Raw genomic sequence first — 21,497 nt, forward strand, 5'->3', positions numbered from 1 at the left:
ATTTTTATGACTTGATGGGGTCCCTGGGATCCCATTTTTAAACGTTCCTAGCGCCAACACTGCTGTCAACATAGGAGGAAAAATGCTTTATTTAAATTAATATATTATTCATAAAGCAAGTTCGAGTATCATTGGCAAATTTTCACCGAGTCGGCCTTGGCACGCATATATGTGTCCTCTTTTTGGGATTTCAGAATATGGTCAGCCTAAGCTATACCAGTGTGTTTTCCTAAAACTCTTCAGCAATGTTCCCATCATCTCACCTCTTCAGCTCATGCTCTGAGAAGATGTAAATGTGTTTTTTATTCAGCGTTCAGTGTGTGTGCTCACTTGCTACTCCCCTTACTCAATAGCATTTTACAGCACCACCTCTGGGCTATCAACATGACAATGCGACAATAGTGGGCCTTTTTTAAAGAGATCCTGTGTTTGTTAAGTGTTTCCCCCTGCAGAACAACCACGGGGCAGAATCAGCGGACCTGTCAAGCACCCGTGAAACAGTAGGTCCCAGCTGCAAAGTCCAAATATCCGTACCTTTTCTATACCAGTTATCCAGACATGAAACATGATATAAACTTTTTGAATGAGACTTCTTTGCTTGGATCGCTGGATCGGTTCGCAGCCGAGTGTGAAGCGACCGGAATGAGAATCAGCACCTCCAAGTCCGAGTCCATGGTTCTTGCCCGGAAAAGGGTGGAGTGCCATCTCCGGGTTGGGGAGGAGACCCTGCCCCAAGTGGAGGAGTTCAAGTACCTAGGAGTCTTGTTCACGAGTGGGGGAAGAGTGGATCGTGAGATCGACAGGCGGATCGGTGCGGCGTCTTCAGGAATGTGGACGTTGTATCGATCCGTTGTGGTGAAGAAGGAGCTGAGCCGGAAGGCAAAGCTCTCGATTTACCGGTCGATCTACGTTCCCATCCTCACCTATGGTCATGAGCTTTGGGTCATGACCGAAAGGATAAGATCACGGGTACAAGCGGCCGAAATGAGTTTCCTCCGCCGGGTGGCGGGGCTCTCCCTTAGAGATAGGGTGAGAAGCTCTGCCATCCGGGAGGAGCTCAACGTAAAGCCGCTGCTCCTCCACATCGAGAGGAGCCAGATGAAGTGGTTCGGGCATCTGGTCAGGATGCCACCCGAACGCCTCCCTAGGGATGTGTTTAGGGCACGTCCAGCTGGTAGGAAGCCACGGGGAAGACCCAGGACACGTTGGGAAGACTATGTCTCCCGGCTGGCCTGGGAACGCCTCGGGATCCCCCGGGAAGAGCTAGACGAAGTGGCTGGAGATAGGGAAGTTTGGGCTTCCCTGCATAGGCTGCTGCCCCCGCGACCCGACCTCGGATAAGCGGAAGATGATGGATGGATGGATGGACTTCTTTGCTTGTGTCATCACTGATATGAGGATAGATTGGTTCTTTATTTATCTTGTGCATACCTTTGTTATAGCAACCACATTTCTACACATTGCAGTACCAATAAAAACAAACTAAAGGGTAGCTGTGTTTTGGTTCAATAATGATATCTGATATCGGCCCAATATCAGCAAAAAAAACCCAACATGTATTGAATTGCAACTGCTCCGATACAAGCAGTCCTGCAGGTAACATCTAAATGTCCTCCAATAAGCACAAAAGGTTAGTCTTTTCTAGTATTTTAGTCAAGTTATTAACAAAAGGTGGACATGGCAGGCTACGGGCTATTAGGATCTAGAAGCTACACAACAGCTAAGCACACAATAGCAGACAAGCTAGACATAAGAAGTGTCCTTAATTAAACAATATTGGAGTTTGAAAAAACACACATTTGTCAATGTAGAGTAGTACCAAATACTTATAATTGCATATTAATTACACATACAAAGTCTCCGAGGTAGAAGCGTATTAGAAAGTATCCAGTAAAAAATGTGTCCATATGATAACTGATCCAATTACCAATCCACTTCAACATAAAGACAACAAAAATCAATTTCAAATAGTTAATAATAAATAGGTCAGTGTTTTCCTATTGTTTTCTGTTTAACTCCTTGATTAAGCTTTTCCAACATTCCGCACTACAAAACAATCAACATATGTATAATTCGTGCTGATCAATATCTGTATCGGCCAGTACTTCATGCTCCAATATCGGTATTGTATCGAAGGTGAAAATGTTGCATCAGGACAAGAGTCGTAAAAAAACACATCCTATATTTTCATCATCAATATTATAATGCAGTCAGATTAATGCTTCAAAGGCAAAATTGTATGCTACTAATAAACAGCTGTTTTAATTTTTTTTAACAAATTGGGTCATTCCATTTGTGTCCACAGGAAATCAGATGTATAAATGTGGAGGTCTTGCTCCTCCGGGTTCTCTGGACCACCAATGACGGACATGACAGCCGTGGTCATCTTTGCGAACAATGATTTATTTTTCAATAAATTGTGCTTTTCAGCCATATTAAAGTTTTCTCTCGCTAGTTCTCCACCATCCATCAACTCCTCTCCTTCCTGACTGCTGCCTTTAACAGAGCAACAGGTGATCAGACAAACACTCACAGCTGTGTCATCTACCCACTTGTCACTAATCTCGAAGCCAGTCCTGACACACCCCACTTGGTTGCAGGTCTGCAGGCCACGCCCCCCCCCCCCCCCCCACACACACACAATAAATTAACAACAAAATTAACTGTAAAATATGTTTTCATAATGCGGACTATTCCACAGGAAGTTGAATCATTCACAAGCTCTGCAAGCCATGTGAAGAATAAAATGAAGGTAAATTATTTATTTTCATTCCAAAGACATGCACCTGGGGATAGGTTGATTGGCAACACTAAATTGGCCCTAGTGTGTGAATGTGAGTGTGAATGTTGTCTGTCTATCTGTGTTGGCCCTGCGATGAGGTGGCGACTTGTCCAGGGTGTACCCCGCCTTCCGCCCGATTGTAGCTGAGATAGGCGCCAGCGCCCCCCGCGACCCCAAAAGGGAATAAGCGGTCGAAAATGGATGGATGGATATATATTCATCATATTTCAAAAATATATTTATTTGTTTATTTAAAAAAATATTATTTTGTTCAATCACAGTAATGTAATGACATGCTATTATCATAGATGTCACGTGGTTATATTTCATCCATGCATTCATTTTTTATTATGCTTATCCTCTTTAGGTTCACGGACAAGATGCAACTTACACCAGCTGAGTTCGGGCAAGAGACAAAAATAAAATGAAGTTTCCTAAGATGGACCAATACACAATTTTTTTACAGGTAGAATATGTGTATAATCACATTTGGACTTGAAAAAAGACAGAAATCAAATTTTATTTTGAAACTTTTCACACGTTGCAGCGATAGGCTTTGGTGCAGCCTCTTCAGCAATGTGAGTCTTTCTAGGATTTCAAAACATTGTCATGCGTTGCTGGCGTTTTAGGTGGGCTGATAAGTTTTGATGTGTTGAAGCATAATGTTTTCTCCCCTCCTCAAGGAATGTTTGCTGAATATTTTGTAAAAAAACAGCACGCAAAATGTCATCCCCTGAAACAGTGAAGAAGTCCCACTCAATCAACACCTTGTTTGTTTACAGTAAACTCAGGACACAGCATTAACAGGTAAATAGGAGTGCTTGATTTGTTCACCTTCACCCAGCAATTTTTTTGAAATTGGTTATCGAATTTACTGCGGGTTGCCTTGATTCCTTATTCCGAGCCGACAATTGTCTACCTGATATTTATCGTGCAGCCCTAGTAATTATCTATAAACTGTGTTTTGTGTTTATTTTGGGTGTTATTTATTATTCATGACATTTCTTTGGGAAAATTGTTTCAGTTTTCAAACAATTTGTTTGTTTTAACCTTCTGGAACAGATTACAAACAAAGCCCAAGTATCACTCTATGTTGGTCTTGACAGGTGTGGCGTGTGAACGACTGTTAGTCGACATCAAGGGGCTTTCATCGCAATTCTCTGATCACAAAATCCTATTACCTCATCAGCAAAAGGTCCCTTTGGACTAAAATTAGACTCTTACATGCTGTAAGAAAATGAAACAGGACTTTTTAGCGTGATTGGTGTGACCTTGCCTGATTGACTGAACTCTGCTGTTCTTAAATATAGAATGTCTATTTTCAGTGCTGGAGTTTGCCAAAGTGGTTACAATTGCCCTCATTTTGTGTGTGCTCAGTCAATTATTTCTGATTGTATCATTGCTTCTTGTCTCGTCTTCTGTGTGTTTCTTGCTATACTGGAAAGCAACATTTTAGCCCCGAATGTTGAGATTTCTACAGCACAAGCCTAGATGAGTAATAACAAAGCTCATGTATAGAGACAAAACACGCTGTTGCTTTTGTCACTGTATTGCAACTATATGTAAAATTTTATGTAACGATATACAAATAAAAAAAATGCCAATGTATAAAATAAAATCGAAAAAACGTAATTTTTAAAAACTAATTAATTATATTGATGCGATTAATGTGATTAATACAAATAAATGTAATATACCTGGCTGATTTTTATTGACATTTTACTGCTGCTCATCACAGCTAACATCATAGACGGATATACCTTTTCCTTTTGCAGGGGCAGGGGAAATGCAATTTTTTGGTGGTTTGAAATGTAATTACTTTATTCAAATATTCATGACTAAAATACAACTAGTTTTATTTATCAAAGACATTAATTAGAACATTTTTTTCCTTAATCTGCTTTTTTAAAAATCATTGCATGTATTTCAGATACAAACTCAGTTTCCATATGAGTTGGGAAATTGTGTTATATGTAAATATAAACAGAATACAATGATTTGCAAATCCTTTTCAACCCATATTCAATTGAATGCACTACAAAGACAAGATATTTGATGTTCAAACTCATACATTTTTTTTATTTTTTTGCAAATAATAATTTACTTAGAATTTCATGACTGCAACCCGTGCCAAAGTAGTTGGGAAAGGGCATGTTCACCACTGTGTTACATCACTTTTTCTTTTAACAACACTCAATAAACGTTTGGCAACTGAGGAAACTAATTGTTGAAGCTTTTAAAGTGGAATTCTTTCCCATTCTTGTTTTATGTAGAGCTTCAGTCGTTCAACAGTCCGGGGTCTCCGCCACATATTTTCGATGGGAGACAGGTCTGGACAGCAGGCGGGCAAGGAAAGTACCCGCACTCTTTTTCTACGAAGCCACGCTGTTGTAACACGTGCTGAATGTGGCTTGGCATTGTCTTGCTGAAATAAGCAGGCGTCCATGAAAAAGACAGCCCATAGATGGCAGCATATGTTGTTCCAAAACCTGTATGTACCTTTCAGCATTAATGGTGCCTTCACAGATGTGTAAGTTACCCATGCCTTGGGCACTAATGCACCCCCTTACCATCGCTGATGCTGGCTTTTGAACTTTGCGTCAATAACAGTCTGGATGGTTCGCTTCCCCGTTGGTCTGGATGACACGATGTCGAATATTTCCAAAAACAATTTGAAATGTGGACTCGTCAGACCACTGAACACTTTTCCACTTTGCATCAGTCCATCTTAGATGATCTCGGGCCCAGAGAAGCCGGCGGCGTTTCTGGATGTTGTTGATAAATGGCTTTCGCATTGCATAGTAGAGCTTTAACTTGCACTTAAAGATGTAGCGACAAACTGTATTTCGTGACATTGGTTTTCTGAAGTGTTCCTGAGCCCATGTGGTGATATCCTTTACACACTGATGTCGGGTTTTGATACAGTGCCGACTGAGGGATCGAAGGTCACGGTCATTCAGTGTTGGTTTCCGGCCATGCCGCTAACGTGGAGTGATTTCTCCAGATTCTCTGAACCTTTTGATGATATTATGGACTGTAGATGTTGAAATCCCTAAATTTCTTGCAATTGCACTTTGAAAAACGTTGTTCTTCAACTGTTGGACTATTTGCTCACGCATTTGTGGACAAAGGGGTGTACCTCGCCCCAACCTTTCTTGTGAAAGACTGACAATTTTTTGGGAAGCTGTTTTTATACCCAATCATGGCACCCACCTGTTCCCAATTATTCTGCACACCTATGGGATGTTCCAAATAAGTGTTTGATTAGCATTCCTCAACTTTATCAGTATTTATTGCTACCTTTCCCAACTTCTTTGTCACGTGTTGCTGGCATCAAATTCTAAAGTTAATGATTATTTACAAAAAAAAAAAGTTTATCAGTTTGAACATCAAATATGTTGTCTTTGTAGCATATTCAACTGAATATGGGTTGAAAATGATTTGCAAATCATTGTATTCCGTTTATATTTACATTTAACACAATTTCCCAACTCATATGGAAACGGGGTTTGTACATTCATAAATGCAAATGGCTTATAAAAACCTCCTGAAATTAAGAATCCACGATTGAAATGGGTAGACACTTTTTAGTCAGACTGGGCACCAAAAAAGCTGTTAAAACACACAAGATGGCACAAAATATATATTTATAGTATATATACTATACACGTATATATAGAGTACATATAGTATACACACTCTCTTATTTTTAATGTTATATAATATAATATAAGTATAATATTTTGTATATATTTAATTTCCAATAGTTGTTGTTTTTTTAATCTCTATGGATTACTGTTATTTACCATTCGTGGTCAGAAAGGTTGCGCAACCCCGAGGACAGCCGAAACAAACCCAGTGCCGCTTTGCATGATGGGAAACACATCTTCCTCAAGTCGCCATCTTGGCTTGTTGTAAACTAGTAGAACAAACAATCTTGTTTAGTGACATTCCATCCATCCATCCATTTTCTACCGCTTGTTTCGTTCGGGGTGGCGGGGGGTGCTGCATTTGGGGTGCAGAAGGCGGGTAACTAATCACTTTATTCCAATATTCATTACTAGTTTTACTCATCAAAGACATTGATTAAAATACAAAAATATGTTTTGTTAATCTGCATTTTTTAATCCGTGCATGTATTTCAAGTACATCCATAAATGAAAAATGGCCTACAAAAACCTCCTGAATTTAACAATCCACGATTGAAATGGGTGGACACTTTTTAGTCAGACTGGGCACCAAAAAAACCTGTTAAAAACGCACGAGATGGCACAACATATTTATTTATAATATACATACCAAACGGAAAAGAGGTAGAATATGGAATAGATAGATGGATGGATACTATACACCAGGGCTCACCAACCTTTTTGAAACCAAGAGCTACTTCTTGGGTACTGACTGATGCGAACGGCTACCAGTTTGATACACACTTTAAAAAAATGCACGAAATAGCCAATTTGCTCAATTGCTTCAATAAATAAAATTTATATATTATATATATAAAAAATGGGTATTTCTGTCTGTCATTCCATTGTATATATTTTTTCCTTTTATGGAAGGTTTTTTGTAGAGAATAAATGATTAAAAAAACAAACACTCAATTGAACGGTTTAAAAGAAGAGAAAACTGCAAAAAAATGAAAATTTAATTTTGAAACATAGTTTATCTTCAATTTCGACTCTTTAAAATTCAAAATTCAACCAAAAAATAAGAAGAAAAAAACTAGCTAGTTCGAATCTTTTTGAAAAAATATAAAAAAGAATTTATGGAACATCATTAGTAATTTTTCCTGATTAGGATTAATTTTAGAATTTTGATGACATATTTTAAATAGGTTAAAATCCAATCTGCACTTTGTTAGAATATACAACAAATTGGACCAAGCTATATTTCTAACAAAGACAAATCATTATTTGTTCTAGATTTTCCAGAACAAAAATTTAAAAAGAAATTCAAAAGAGTTTGAAATAATATTTAAATTTGATTCTACAGATTTTCTAGATTTGCCGGAATAATTTTTGGGAATTTTAATCATAATAAGTTTGAAGAGATATTTCACAAATATTCTTTGTGAAAAAAACAGAAGCTAAAATGAAGATTTAAATTAAAATGTATTTATTATTCTTTACAAGAATTTTTTTTTTTAATTACTTGAACATTGATTTAAAATGTCAGGAAAGAAGAGGAAGGAATTTAAAAGGTAAAAGGGTATATGAGTTTAAAAATCTTAAAATCATTTTTAAGGTTGTAATTTTTCTCCAAAATTGTCTTTCTGAAAGTTATAAGAAGCAAAGTAAAAAAAAAAAAAAAAGAATTTATTTAAACAAGTGAAGACCAAGTCATTAAAATATTTTCTTGGATTTTCAAATTCTATTTGAGTTTTGTCTCTCTTAGAATTAAATATGTCGAGCAAAGCGAGACCAGCTTGCTAGTAAATACAAATTTAAAAAAAAAAGAGAGACAGCTCACTGGTAAGTGCTGCTATTTGAGCTATTGTTAGAACAGGCCAGCGGGCGACTCATCTGGTCCTTACGGCTACCTGGTGCCCGCGGGCACCGTGTTGGTGACCCCTGCAGTACACCCTCTCTAATGTATTGTATTATATACATGTATATAATAAGTATACGATTTTTTATGTATTTGAATACCAATGGTTCTTCCATCCATACATTTCCTACCGCTTGTCCCTTTCCGGTTCTCGGGGAGGGGGGGGGGGGGGGGGGGGCATCTCTGCTGTAATCAAATGGAAGATGGAGAAGAGTCTGGACAAGTCGCTGTGTAAAAATGTATTTAGAGTATATATAGTATGATATATACTCTAAATATATCATTATTTTCTAACAGTATGATATACTGTTGGTGTGGAATTGCCAAATTCCACCCCACCAATGCCACCTGAACGCCTCTTTAGGTAGGTGTTTCGGGCACCTCCTACTGGTAGGAGGCCACGGGGAAGATCCAGGATACGTTGGGAAGACTATGTCTCCCGGCTGGCCTGGGAACGCCTCGGGATCCACCTGGACGAAGTGGCTGGGGAGAAGGAAGTCTGGGCTTCCCTGCTTAGGCTGCTGCCCCCGCGACCCAACCTCGGATAAGCGGAAGAAGATGGATGGATGGATGGATAGTAAGACTGATTGATTGATTTATTTAAACTTTTATAAGTAGACAGTACAGTACATATTCCATACAATTGACCACTTTGTGGTAACACCCGGATAAGTTTTTCAACTTGTTTAAGTGGGAGTCCACGTTAATCAATTCATAGATAAACACCCTCTCTTATTTTTAATGTTGTATAGGTTTATAATATAAGTATAATATTTTGTATATATTTAATTTACAATGGTTGTTGTTTTTTTTTATCTCAATGGATTACTGAGATAGGCTCCAGCACTCCCCGCGACCTCGGAAGGGATAAGCCAGTGGTTCTCAAATGGGGGTACGCGTACCCCTGGGGGTATTTGAAGGTATCCCGAAGGGTACGTGATATTTTTTTTAATATTCTAAAAATAGCAACAATTAAAAAATCCTTTAAAAATATATTTATTGAATAATACTTCAACAAAATATGAATTTAAGTTCATAAACTGTGAAAATAAATGCAACATTGCAATATTCAGTGTTGACAGCTAGATTTTTTTGTGGACATGTTCCATAAATATTGATGTTAAAGATTAATTTTTTTGTGAAGAAATGTTTAGAATTAAGTTCATGAATCCAGATGGATCTCTATTACAATCCTCAAAGAGGGCACTTTAAGTTGATGATTACTATGTGTAGAAATCTTTATTTATAATTGAACCACTTGTTTAGTTTTTAGTTATTTTTATATATTTTTTTCCAAATAGTTCAAGAAAGACCACTACAAATGAGCAGTATGTTGCACTGTTATACAACTTAATAAATCAGAAACTGATGATATAGTGCTGTATTTTACTGTATCTTTATTTTTCAACCAAAAATGCTTTGCTCTGATTAGGGGGTACTTGAATTAAAAACATTTTCACAGGGGTACATCACTGAAAAAAGGTTGAGAACCACTTGGATAAGCGTTAGAAAAATGGATGGATGGATGGATTACTGTTATTTACCATTTGTGTTCAGAAAGGTTGCGCAATCCCGAGGACAGCCGAAACAAACCGAGTGCCGCTGTGCATGATGGGAAACCCGTCTTCGTCAAGTCGCCATCTTGGCTTGTTGTAAGCTAGTAGGGCAAACAATCTCGTTCAGTGACAATTTATGCTAAATCCTAACTGGTACGTGAGTCCTGGTTGTATTTTTAGGAAATAATAACCATTGAATAAGGAGCGTGTGTGTCGGTAAGATACTGATCACGCACAAGCGACTGATTCTAATAGTCGGTTAAGAGTGGTCACCATCATGGGCCGCTCTCGAAGCCGAAGCTCATCCCGGTCCAAGCACTCCAAAAGCAGCAAGCACAGCAAGAAAAGGAGCCGCTCGCGGTCCAGAGACAGGGAGAGGTCTAAAAAAAGGTCCAAGTCAAAAGAAGCGAAGAGGAACCGGCGCCGTAATTCTCGTTCCCGGTCTCGGTCCGCCACGACCTCGGCTCGCCGGGAAAGGGCTGCGTCCCCTCCGGAGCGCATGGACATCTTCGGCCGGACATTAAGCAAGAGAAATGCCCTCGACGAGAAGCAGAGGAAGGAGGAGGAAGAAAGGAAAGCGGAGATGGAGCGGCAAAGAAAGATGTGCGTATTTCATTGCAGATGAAGCAAGACTCACATTACACCCATGCTAACATGCTAAGTACGCTTTAGCACCTGGCAATGCTAGTGTGTTGTTGTCCAAAAGGCAACCCCGGGCTCGTTTTTGTCCACAAGCTCCTCTATCAGTGGCCCTTGGCATATTGCAGAAATACAATTATTCATTACAAGGGAGGCTTATGAGTAGACATTCCATTAGTTTGCTCTCACCTACAACACAAAGCCATTAAAGGCCTACTGAAATGAGATTTTCTTATTAAAACGGGGATAGCAGGTCCATTCTATGTCATCCATCCATCCATCCATTTTCTACCGCTTATTCCCTTTCAGGGTCGCGGGGGGCACTGGCGCCCATCTCAGCTACAATCGGGCAGAAGGCAGGGTACACCCTGGACAAGTCGCCACCTCATCGCAGGGCCAACATTGATCATTTTGCGATATTGCCACATTTTTGCTGAAAGGATTTAGTAGAAAACATCCACTATAAAGTTCGCATTTTTCGGTGCCAAGAGAACAGCCCTGCCTCTACCGGAAGTTGCAGACGATGATGTCACATGTTGATGGCTCCTCACATATTCACATTGATTTTAATGGGAGCCTCCAACAAACATAGCTATTCGGACCGAGAAAACGTTTCCCCATTAATTTGAGCGAGAATGAAAGATTTGTGTTTGAGAATATTGATAGCGACGGACTAGAAAAAAACGTGATTGCATTGGGACGGATTCTGATGTTTTTAGAGACATTTACTAGGATAATTCTGGGAAATCCCTTATATTTCTATTGTGTTGCTAGTGTTTTTGTGAGTTTAACAGTACCCAATAGTCAGAAATGTACGTCCACGGCCGCGTGTTGACGCGCAGTGTCTCGGGGAAGTCGACGGCAGCTGTATGGGCAGCACAAGCTCAGCTGATATCCAGTAAGAAGCGACTTTTTAACCACAATTTTCTCACTGAAACCTGCTGGTTGACATTTGGTCGGGATCCATGTTCGCTGTGATCCATAGTAAAGTTTCACCTCCGTGAATTCTAAACAAAGAATCACCGTGTGTTTGTGTGGCTAAAGGCTAAAACTTCCCAACTCCATCTTTCAACACAGATTTCCAAAATACTGTGTAATTACGCCATTAAAGCAGACAACTTTTATCTGTGTGTGTGCGCAGCGCTCATATTCCCTAACAGCCCGTAACGTCAAGCGTACACGTCGTCATTACGCAACGTTTTCAAGAAAAAACTCCAGGGAAATTTAAAATTGCAATTTAGTAAACTAAAAAGCCCGTATTGGCATGTGTTGCAATGTTAATATTTCATCATTTATATATCAACTATCAGACTGCATGGTCGGTAGTAGTGGGTTTCAGTAGGCCTTTAAGTCGATATCTCAGCATATATTGAGCTAAGATCTATGGTGGGTCGAATAGTACAAAATAAACTAATACATTTCTAAGTAATACCCTGCGATGAGGTGGCGACCTGTCCAGGGTGTACCCCGCCTTCCGCCCGAAGGCAGCTGAGATAGGCTTCAGCACCCCCCGTCACCCCAAAGGGAATAAGCAGTATAAAATCTCTAAGAACTCTAAGTAATTACTTATATGTGTCATTAAAGGCCTACTGAAATGAGATTTTCTTATTAAAACAGGGATAGAAGGTCCATTCTATGTGTCATACTTGATCATTTTGCGATATTGCCATATTTTTGCTGAAAGGATTTAGTACAGAACATCGACGATAAAGTTCGCAACTTTTGGTGGCTAATAAAAAAGCCTTGCCTGTACTGGAAGTAGCAGACGATGTGCGCTTGACGTCATGGGTTATAGAGCTCCTCACATCTCTACATGGTTTACAACATGGTCACCAGCAGGTAGAGCGATTCGGACCGAGAAAGCGACAATTTCCCCATTAATTTGAGCGAGGTTGAAAGATTTGTGGATGAGGTTAGTGAGAGTGAAGGACTAGAAGAGAAAACAAAGACGAGGACAGTGGGAGCGACTCAGATGTTATTAGACACATTTACTAGGATAATTCTGGAAAATCCCTTATCTGCTTATTGTGTTACTAGTGTTTTAGTGAGATTATATACCGTATTTCCTTGAATTACAGCCGGGGCGCTAATTAATTTAAAAGCTCTTCTCACTCCCACGCTTACCAAAGGCATGCGGTAAAAGTAAGCATGCGCTATTAATTTAAAACCTCTTCTCACTCCGGCACTTACCAAAGGCATGCAGTAAAAATTTGAGTGTGATGTAAGGATACCATCATGAAAAGCACATTTAATAAAAAAGAAAAACATTATGGTCTTACTTTTATGTAACGCATGTGTCAAATACATACATACATACATACATTTGTGGAGACTATTAGGCTCTTGCCTTTCTATTTACTCATTGCGCGCTTCCTAGTCACGTGACCGCCACAGTCCAATCAGCTGTAGTTGTATGCGGGTAGCAGGAAGTGACTGGTATTCTGTTGCTCTATTTACTCTTTGGGAACTCGGTGTTTTCTCCCTCGTCACTTGACGAGGGAGAAAGCACCGGGTTCCCACGCCGCCAACTCCAGCGTGCCCTGCCTGTCTGTCGGACCGTCGGCTCCACAGGTATATTAATGAAACATAGCTGCTTACTGTTCTTTTTAGCATACTGGTATTCAATAGCTTGGACCTTAAATCCTACGGAATAGCTCTTAATCTTCTTCCCTTTATGCAATTTCAAATTACCGGTATTGAAATCAGCCTCCTCCATTGTGGAAATGATAACAGGGGAAGTGTCACTAGTGACATCACGAGTTTGACCCGGCGGTAACACTAAGCATGCGCTAATTATTTTGCGAAGCGAGTTTGACCTGGCAGTAATTCAAGGCAGGCACATACTATATACCCAGCGGCAATTGAAGGAAATATGGTAGTCATACCTGAAAGTCGGAGGGGTGTGGTGACCGCCAGTGTCTCTGAGGGAAGCCATGGAGTAGCCAAGAAAGTCGCAGCTGCCTTTTTGACAGCTGCAGGAGGAACGACACAAGCTCCGCTCATGTTTACGGTAAGAGCCGACCTATTAGCACAATTTTCTCACCGAATCCTGCCGGTTGACATGTGGTAGAGAACCATGTTCGCTTGACCGCTCTGTGTTAAAGCTTCACAACAAACAAAGAAACACTGGCTGTGTTTAGGTTGCTAAAGGCAGCTGCAATCTGCCGCTTTCCACCAACAGCATTCTTCTCGTGATTCATATTTGCTTGACTGCGCTCTGATCCATAGTAAAGTTTCACCTCCAGGAATTTTAAACAAGGAATCACTGTGTGTTTGTGTGGCTAAAGGCTAAAGCTTCCCAACTCCATCTTTCTACTGTGACTTCTCCATTATTAATTGAACAAATTGCAAAAATTCAGCAACACAGATGTCCAAAATATTGTGTAATTATGCGATTAAAACTGACGACTTTTAGCCGAGAGTGGTGCTGGGATAAAATGACCGCTCCAACCAATAACGTCACAAGCACGCGTCAACATAAGCGTCAACATAAGCGTCATCATTTCGCGACGTTTTCAACAGGACACTTCGCGGGAAATTTTAAATTTCAATTTAGTAAACTAAACCGGCCGTATTGGCATGTGTTGCAAAGTTAATATTTCATCATTGATATATAAACTAGCAGACTGCGTGGTCGGTAGTAGTGGGTTTCAGTAGGCCTTTAAGTAGATATCTCAGCATATATTGAGCTAGGATCTATTGTGGGTCAAATGGGACAAAATAAACTAATACCCTGAGATGAGGTGGCGACTTGTCCAGGGTGTACACCACCTTCCACCCGAATTTAGCTTAGATAGACTCCAGCGACCCCAAAGGGAAAAAGCGTTAGAAAATGGATGGATGGATGGATCTCTAAGTAGTTACTTAAATGTGTCATTAAGTATGAGTGGAAATAAATACAACGTGTCATTAGTTTAGTACTACATTCAATTAGGTATTGATTTCATTATTTTATGATTTAAAGGCCTACTGAAACCCACTACTACCCACCACACAGTCTGATAGTTTATATATCAATGATGAAATATTAACATTGCAACACATGCCAATACGGCCTTTTTAGTGTACTAAATTACAATTTCAAATTTCCATGGAGTTTCGTCTTGAAAACGCGTGTAATGACGTGTACGCAAGACGTCAAGGGTTTTTAGGAAGTATGAGCGCTATGCCCACACACAGGTAAAAGTTGTCTGCTTTAATAGCATAATTACACAGTATTTTGGAGATCTGTGTTGCTGAATCTTTTGCAATTTGTTCAATTAATATTGGAGAAGTCACAGTAGAAAGATGGAGTTGGGAAGCTTTAGCCTTTAGCCACACAAACACACGGTGATTCCTTGTTTAAAATTCCTGGAGGTGAAACTTTACTATGGATCAGAGCGCAGTCAAGCAAATATGAATCACGACGGAATGTCACCCAGCAGTTTTCAGTGAGAACATTGTGGTAAAAAGTCACTACTTACCGGAGAAAAGCTGAGCTTGTGCCGTCCATAAAGCTGCCGTAGACTCCCCTGAGACATTGGCGTCAAGACACCCGTGGACGTACACCTCCGAGTATCAGGTACTATTTAACTCTCTAAAACACTAGCAACACAATAGAAAGATAAGGGATTTCCCAGAAATATCCTAGTAAATGTCTCTAAAAACATCGGAATCCATCCCAATGCAATCACGTTTTTTTTAACTTATTTTTTTTATCTTTTTTTTTTTCTAGTCCGTCGCTATCAGTATCCTCAAACCCCAATCTTTCATCCTCGCTCAAATTAATGGGGAAATTGTCGTTTTCCCGGTCCGAATAGCACTTTTTGTTGGAGGCTCCCATTAAAAACAATGTGAATATGTGAGGAGCCCCCACACGTGACGTCATCGTCTGCGACTTCCGGTAGAAGCAGGGCATTTCTCTTAACACCGAAAGTTGCGAACTTTATCGTGGATGTTCTCTACTAAATCCTTTCAGCAAAAATATGGCAATATCGCAAAATGATCAAGTATGACACATAGAATGGACCTGCTATAAATAATTATTTAATCATTTAACAAATTCAATATTTATTCAATGATTCCCGGGAAGCACGGTGAAACAGGGGTTAGTGTGTCTGCCTCACAATACGAAGGTCCTGTGTTCGATCCTGCGCTCGGGATCTTTCTGTGTGGAGTTTGCATGTTCTCCCCGTGACTGCGTGGGTTCCCTCCGAGTACTCCGGCTTCTTCCCACCTCCAAAGACATGCACCTGGGGATAGGTTGATTGGCGGGGGGCTCCAGCACCCCCCGCAACCCCAAACGGGACAAGCGATAGAAATTGGATGGATGGATAGATGGATGGATGATTTCCGGGCGCGGCCACTGCTGCTGCTCACTGCTCCCCCTCTAAATAACCATCCAAAATGGGCAACAATACTCATTTACATTTCACGACCCTAGTGTGTGAATGTGAGTGTGAATGTTGTCAGTCTATCTGTGTTGGCCCTGTGATGAGGTGGCGACTTCTCCAGGGTGTACCCAGCCCTTAGCCCGAATGCAGCTGAGATAGGCTCCAGCCACCCCGAAAGGGACAAGATGTAGAAAATGGATGGATGGATAGATGGACTTGAATATTAATATATTGAATAGTAGTTTGACAAGTCAAATATATTAATCAAATGCTGACACACAGGTTCATGAATTGTTCAAATTAATCTTTGGATCATGAAATAATTAATGAAATCATTAAATATTGAAATAATTAAGTGTAGTTTTACATTGAATACATTAAATGATATATTTCATAACACATATATGAATGTAATTTTATCCATCCATCCATTGTCTACCGCTTATTCCCTTTGAGGTCGATAGTGTGCAAATAATAGGCTATATATGTATATCAATTCATATTGTAATGTCCAGCTAATGTTTTATGTTTGTGTCGTTTGGATTAGATGTCAGTTGTTCCCATGTTTACAAACACACCATCCGTGCCTGAAAAGTGATTGGCGGAGAATGAGGAAGTGTTTTTGTGTATCCGGTAGGGGTGTAACGGTACGTGTATTTGTGTTGAACCGTTTCGGTACGGGGGTTTCGGTTCAGTACGGGTGTGTATCGAACAAGTTTCTAAGCTAAAGTATTAACAAGCTGCTTTGCTTCTTCTGCCTCTGTCTCAGCACCCAGCATTGTCCCACCCACACAACCATCTGATTGGTTACAGCCAATAAGCAGTGCATATTCAGAGCAGTAACAGCCAATCAGCAGTGTGTATACAGTGCGCGTGTAGTAAATGCTTCAGCGTCGAGCAGATAGGTCTTTAGCAGGTGAGCATAAGGCAGTGTACTCTCCCCAAATGAAAACACCTCCCAGTCAACTACTACTAACATCACTCCTTTGACCTTCTCGAAAAGGTAAAAATCATTTACAGATGCTTTTGTTAACAATCAATAAACACAATCAGTTTTCATTAGTAATCAGGCTGTGGTGGGCCAATCACAGCAGAGTGTGTCTTGTGATAAATGGCCAAAACACCCAATGATGTTGGGGAACACAACTGAAGATGTGTCGTACTGGTAGCACCATGTGATTATTGCCAAATTAGAAACACCCAATGATGTTGGGGTACACAACTGAAGATGTGTTGTACTTGTGGCACCATGTGATTATTGTCAAATTCCACCCCACCCAAGAGGACATCTCCAACCCCATTCAATCATTGTGCTGAGAATTTAGGGATTTTTAAAAACTAGTCCTATTAAAAATCCTGTTCTAGAGGATAAGACAGAGAAGTGCGAAAACTACAATTTATTTTCCTAAGAAATAATCTAATCTGTTGCATACTCCCAGAAACATGAACATAAAACACATTTTTACAAAGAATAGGCATATTTTGCTTGCAGAAAACAATGCAAAATACATATACATGATTGAATTAAATGGATGAATATTTAACATCAATTTTACTTTTATTAAAGACTCTTGTTGGGGAAGACGCCAAGGAACAGAGAGGGAGGAGGGGAGAGGTACCGTAGTATTTTTTTCTATGAGTTTTTTCTTGAAATCTAGTAGTGTTTTTCCACACAGTACTGATCATTATGGTAAAACAAATTATGCCTGTTAATTGTTTCACATCTTCCGTTCTCGATTAATTTTACACTTTTTTTTACATGTATATTTTTAATCTGCCACTTTTAAAGCACCTGTACTAAAATTTAAATCAACTTTTTACTATTAACATTCTAATTAAATAATAAAGCCAATAAAAAAACAGATGAACATAGAATAGATTAATTATTAATATTTTTAATTTTTACAATAACAAATGTAGAAAAATATAAAACAATTAACTATTTTACAGTTCTGAGTATTTGGGCAAGAACGCAAGACACAAAATAAACCATGTCTCGTCAGTTATAATAAAATCCTAATAACGCTCTTAATGATTGTGAACGACAAGCAAAATTTATTTTAAAAAAGTGCAATTCCCTTTTAAGTAATTGCTTAAATAATTATTCATTCAATTTTGTCCCATTAGACCATTTAAAAAAATCATCCATTATATTTCATTTGGTATAAAAAGAAGAAGCTCTATAGAATACAGGCTGACAAACGGAAATCAAATTGCAATCACACTATAGAGACAAAATAGGATTATTTTACCTGAATATTCAGTCTTAGTCGGAATATAAGCATTTTGGGTTAGTAAAAATCTTCTAAAAATCGCTCACGGATGCTTTTGTTAACACTCAATAAACAATCGGTTTTCATTAGCCTGTGGTGGGCCTACCACAGCAGAGGGTGTCTTGTGATAAATGGCCGAAACACCCAATGATGTTGGGGAACACAACTGAAGATGTGTCGTACTGGTGGCACCATGTGATTATTGCCAAATTCCACCCCACCCGAGAGGACATCTCCAACCCCATTCAATCATTGTGCTGAGTATTTAGGGATTTTTAACAACTAGTCCTATTAAAAATCCTGTTCTAAAGGATAAGACCAAGTAGTGCGAAAACTACAACAATTTATTTTCCTAAGAAATAATCTAATCTGTTGCATACTCCCACAAACATGAATACAAAACACATTTTTACAAAGAATAGGCATATTTTGCTTGCAGAAAACAATGCAAAATACATATACATGATGGAATGAAATGGATGAATATTTAACATCAATTGTACTTTTATTAAAGACTCTTGTTGGGGAAGACGCCAAGGAACAGAGAGGGAGGAGGGGAGAGGTACCGTAGTATTTTTTTCTATGAGTTTTTTCTTGAAATCCAGTAGTGTTTTTCCATACAGTTGTGATCATTATGGCAAAACAAATGATCCCTGTTAATTGTTTCACATCTTCCGTTCTCGATTCATTTTACACTTTTTTTTACATGTACATTTTTAATCTGCCAGTTTTAAAGCATCTGTACTAAAATCAAAATCAACTTTTTATTATTAACATTCTAAATAAATAGTAAAGCCAATAAAAAAAAACAGATGACCATAGAATAGATTAATTTTTAATATTTTGAATTTTTACAATAACAAATGTAGAAAAATATAAAACAATTAACTGTTTTACAGTTCTGAGTATTTGGGCATGAATGCAAGACACAAAATAAACCATGTGTCGTCAGGGATAATAAAAATGTTTTAAAATGTAAGTGTTACCATTTTCAAATTATGATGCTACATATGCTGTTAACATTGTTGCTACTTGCAAATGTGCAGCATCATTAATAGCAGTACAGATTATCTACTTCAAGTTAAAATACGTTCCACTAGTACCAGCTAAACTGCTATTGCTATGTCTACCTTTGTAGACTCGGCTCACAATTTGATGCTTTTATGTAGTACTTTTTCAACACTTTGACCACCCAAACGACCATCACACAATCGTCTTCGAGTGAAAGCAAATAACATCCACAAGTGGAGCGGGGAAACGTCGACTTGGATATGGCTGTAGTGGTGGACATTTCCACCATGCTTCATCAAGTTGTTTTGCTCACAGCTGATCAGGACCATGATCAACCTGAAATTGATCACAAATATATAATCGCCGAACCCCACTCGCAAATTTATTTGGTCCCATAAGGGCTTACGTACTCAAAGAAACACAGATAAACACCAAAGTGTGGGATTCTTTGTTTGGGTACTCGATTCTGCAGAATGGTTTTCTGACAAATGAAAGTGTGTTTATTGTCCTAGCTGTATGATAACAGACAAAAACGGAGCTATGTTTTGGCAAACCATTTTTGCCGGAAACAACTTATTGGTGATTGCCCCCAAAGTCCTTATTGTGTAAAGTCCAGTCCCAATACATTGTCCAGTGTGCCATGCATGGTTGCCAATGTTAATATTTATTTATTCTTTATGCTTTAAAACTATTAATTTAGTTTTACATAACTTAATTACCTTATATACAAAAAAAAAAAAAATATATATATATATATATATATATATATATATATTCAAAATTGAAGAAAAACAAGACGGACATCTGTAGTGTGACTCGACTTTTCATTATATTATTGTTTATTTTATTGCAGGGGTGTCCAAATTTAGTGCTGTATAGAGGAAATTTAACTTATATTCTTCACCTTTCATGTATTTGTCACAGCCTGCCACAAAAACATTTGGCCCACCACAAGCAGGTTTATCTTTTTCTGTTAGGTGATGGTTTGTGTCGTAACTGCATTTTAAGGCAGCTGATGCGCACCTGGTCTGCCAGAGAATAATAAGACGTAGCAGGCAGGATCAGTGAGGCCAACATACCCACTTTCTTGCTATATTCTCACACCCATCTAGACATTAAGGTGTGGCATTAAATGTAATTGTATTCAGATTAGTTGTACCAAGTTCCCACACCTTATTAAACATGAAAGAGCAATGTATTTTCACAGTAATCAATTAAATATAAATACTGTGCAATTTTTCATATTTGCCTTGTTTTCACCCTTACTGTGCAATTATTCATATTTGCCTTGTTTTCACGTAGAGTGAACCTATTTTCTCAAAGTAGTTTTTCTACTGTGTGATGTGCAACAAAAATATGCAGACTTCAAACAAGCTAATGAATTCAATTCATGTGTTTGTTAGTCGTCAGCAGGAGATAGAGGAAAAACTTATCGAAGAGGAGACAGCGCGCCGAGTGGAGGAGCTGGTGGCCAAGCGTGTGGAAGAAGAGCTGGAGAAGCGTAAGGACGAGATAGAGCGGGAGGTGCTGCGACGTGTTGAGGAGGCAAAGCGCATCATGGAGAGACAGTTGCTGGAGGAGCTGGAAAGGCAGCGGCATGCTGAGTTGGCAGCACAGAAGGCCAGAGAGGTAACACTCGGTCGTTTGGAACGCAGTCCCTCCTTTCCCTCCATCCTTTCCTCATCCTTCTGGTCAACTTCTCCAACTTTTTGTGGAGAAGCTGTAGTAGGAGGCCTTTATCTCTCAGCCATGGTACAATTCTCACTGCCCTTGGGGCAATCGAACATGGATTTCCACCAAATAGTACATTAGGCTTTGAGTTGGCAGTTTGCGCTTCTGTTGTCAAAGTTTGTTAAGGAAGTCTCACTGCTCTGTGCCATTTGACTTTCTGGCTTCGCTAATTAGCCACTATAGACACTCATTCATTACCGTCATTAAATACCTAATTTCCTGTGTGGACAACCCGATTAGAGGGCGTACAGCCCGCTCTTGTGAATGCCTTCTCCAATCTCTGATCAACACTTTCATGAAGTTGACTGTTGTAAAAATGACACATGGATTATTTTCAGTTCTTAACACTCTGCTTCTCTTTTTGATTACCATTGTTTAGTACCAATGAAGGAGGCCAACAAGCTAAATATTCAACAAGCTATACAAGTACAACCCATTTATCATTATGGCTGCTCCATAAATGGTACCACCGGAAAACACTGCCCCTTGTGTCTAGACGGAGTATAGCACGACACACATACAACTCCTTGGTAGAACTTTGAAAGGTTCACAATGGTATCAAAAAGGGACGGGCGGGTGTACC

The 21,497-nt window shown here is 39.2% G+C and overlaps 1 protein-coding gene across 4 annotated transcripts in view; it reads left to right on the top strand.

The window, feature by feature from the left end:
• The first annotated feature begins 9,935 nt into the window (after window positions 1–9,935).
• Window positions 9,936–21,497, top strand: part of arglu1a (arginine and glutamate rich 1a) — a 28,701-nt gene continuing 17,139 nt past the window's right edge. Inside the window, exons 1-4 of one of the 4 annotated variants that reach the window (XM_061918611.1) lie at window positions 9,936–10,491; window positions 17,467–17,514; window positions 18,687–18,734; window positions 20,587–20,812. In XM_061918611.1, the coding sequence (XP_061774595.1) occupies window positions 10,166–10,491; window positions 17,467–17,514; window positions 18,687–18,734; window positions 20,587–20,812 (648 nt within the window). In that variant the 5' untranslated portion in view covers window positions 9,936–10,165. The remainder of the gene's footprint in view (window positions 10,492–17,466; window positions 17,515–18,686; window positions 18,735–20,586; window positions 20,813–21,497) is intronic. The other 3 variants (XM_061918613.1, XM_061918612.1, XM_061918614.1) reach the window with 3 other exon arrangements.

Source organism: Nerophis ophidion, linkage group LG13 (assembly GCF_033978795.1).
Source record: "Nerophis ophidion isolate RoL-2023_Sa linkage group LG13, RoL_Noph_v1.0, whole genome shotgun sequence".
Taxonomy (NCBI): Eukaryota; Metazoa; Chordata; class Actinopteri; order Syngnathiformes; family Syngnathidae; genus Nerophis; species Nerophis ophidion.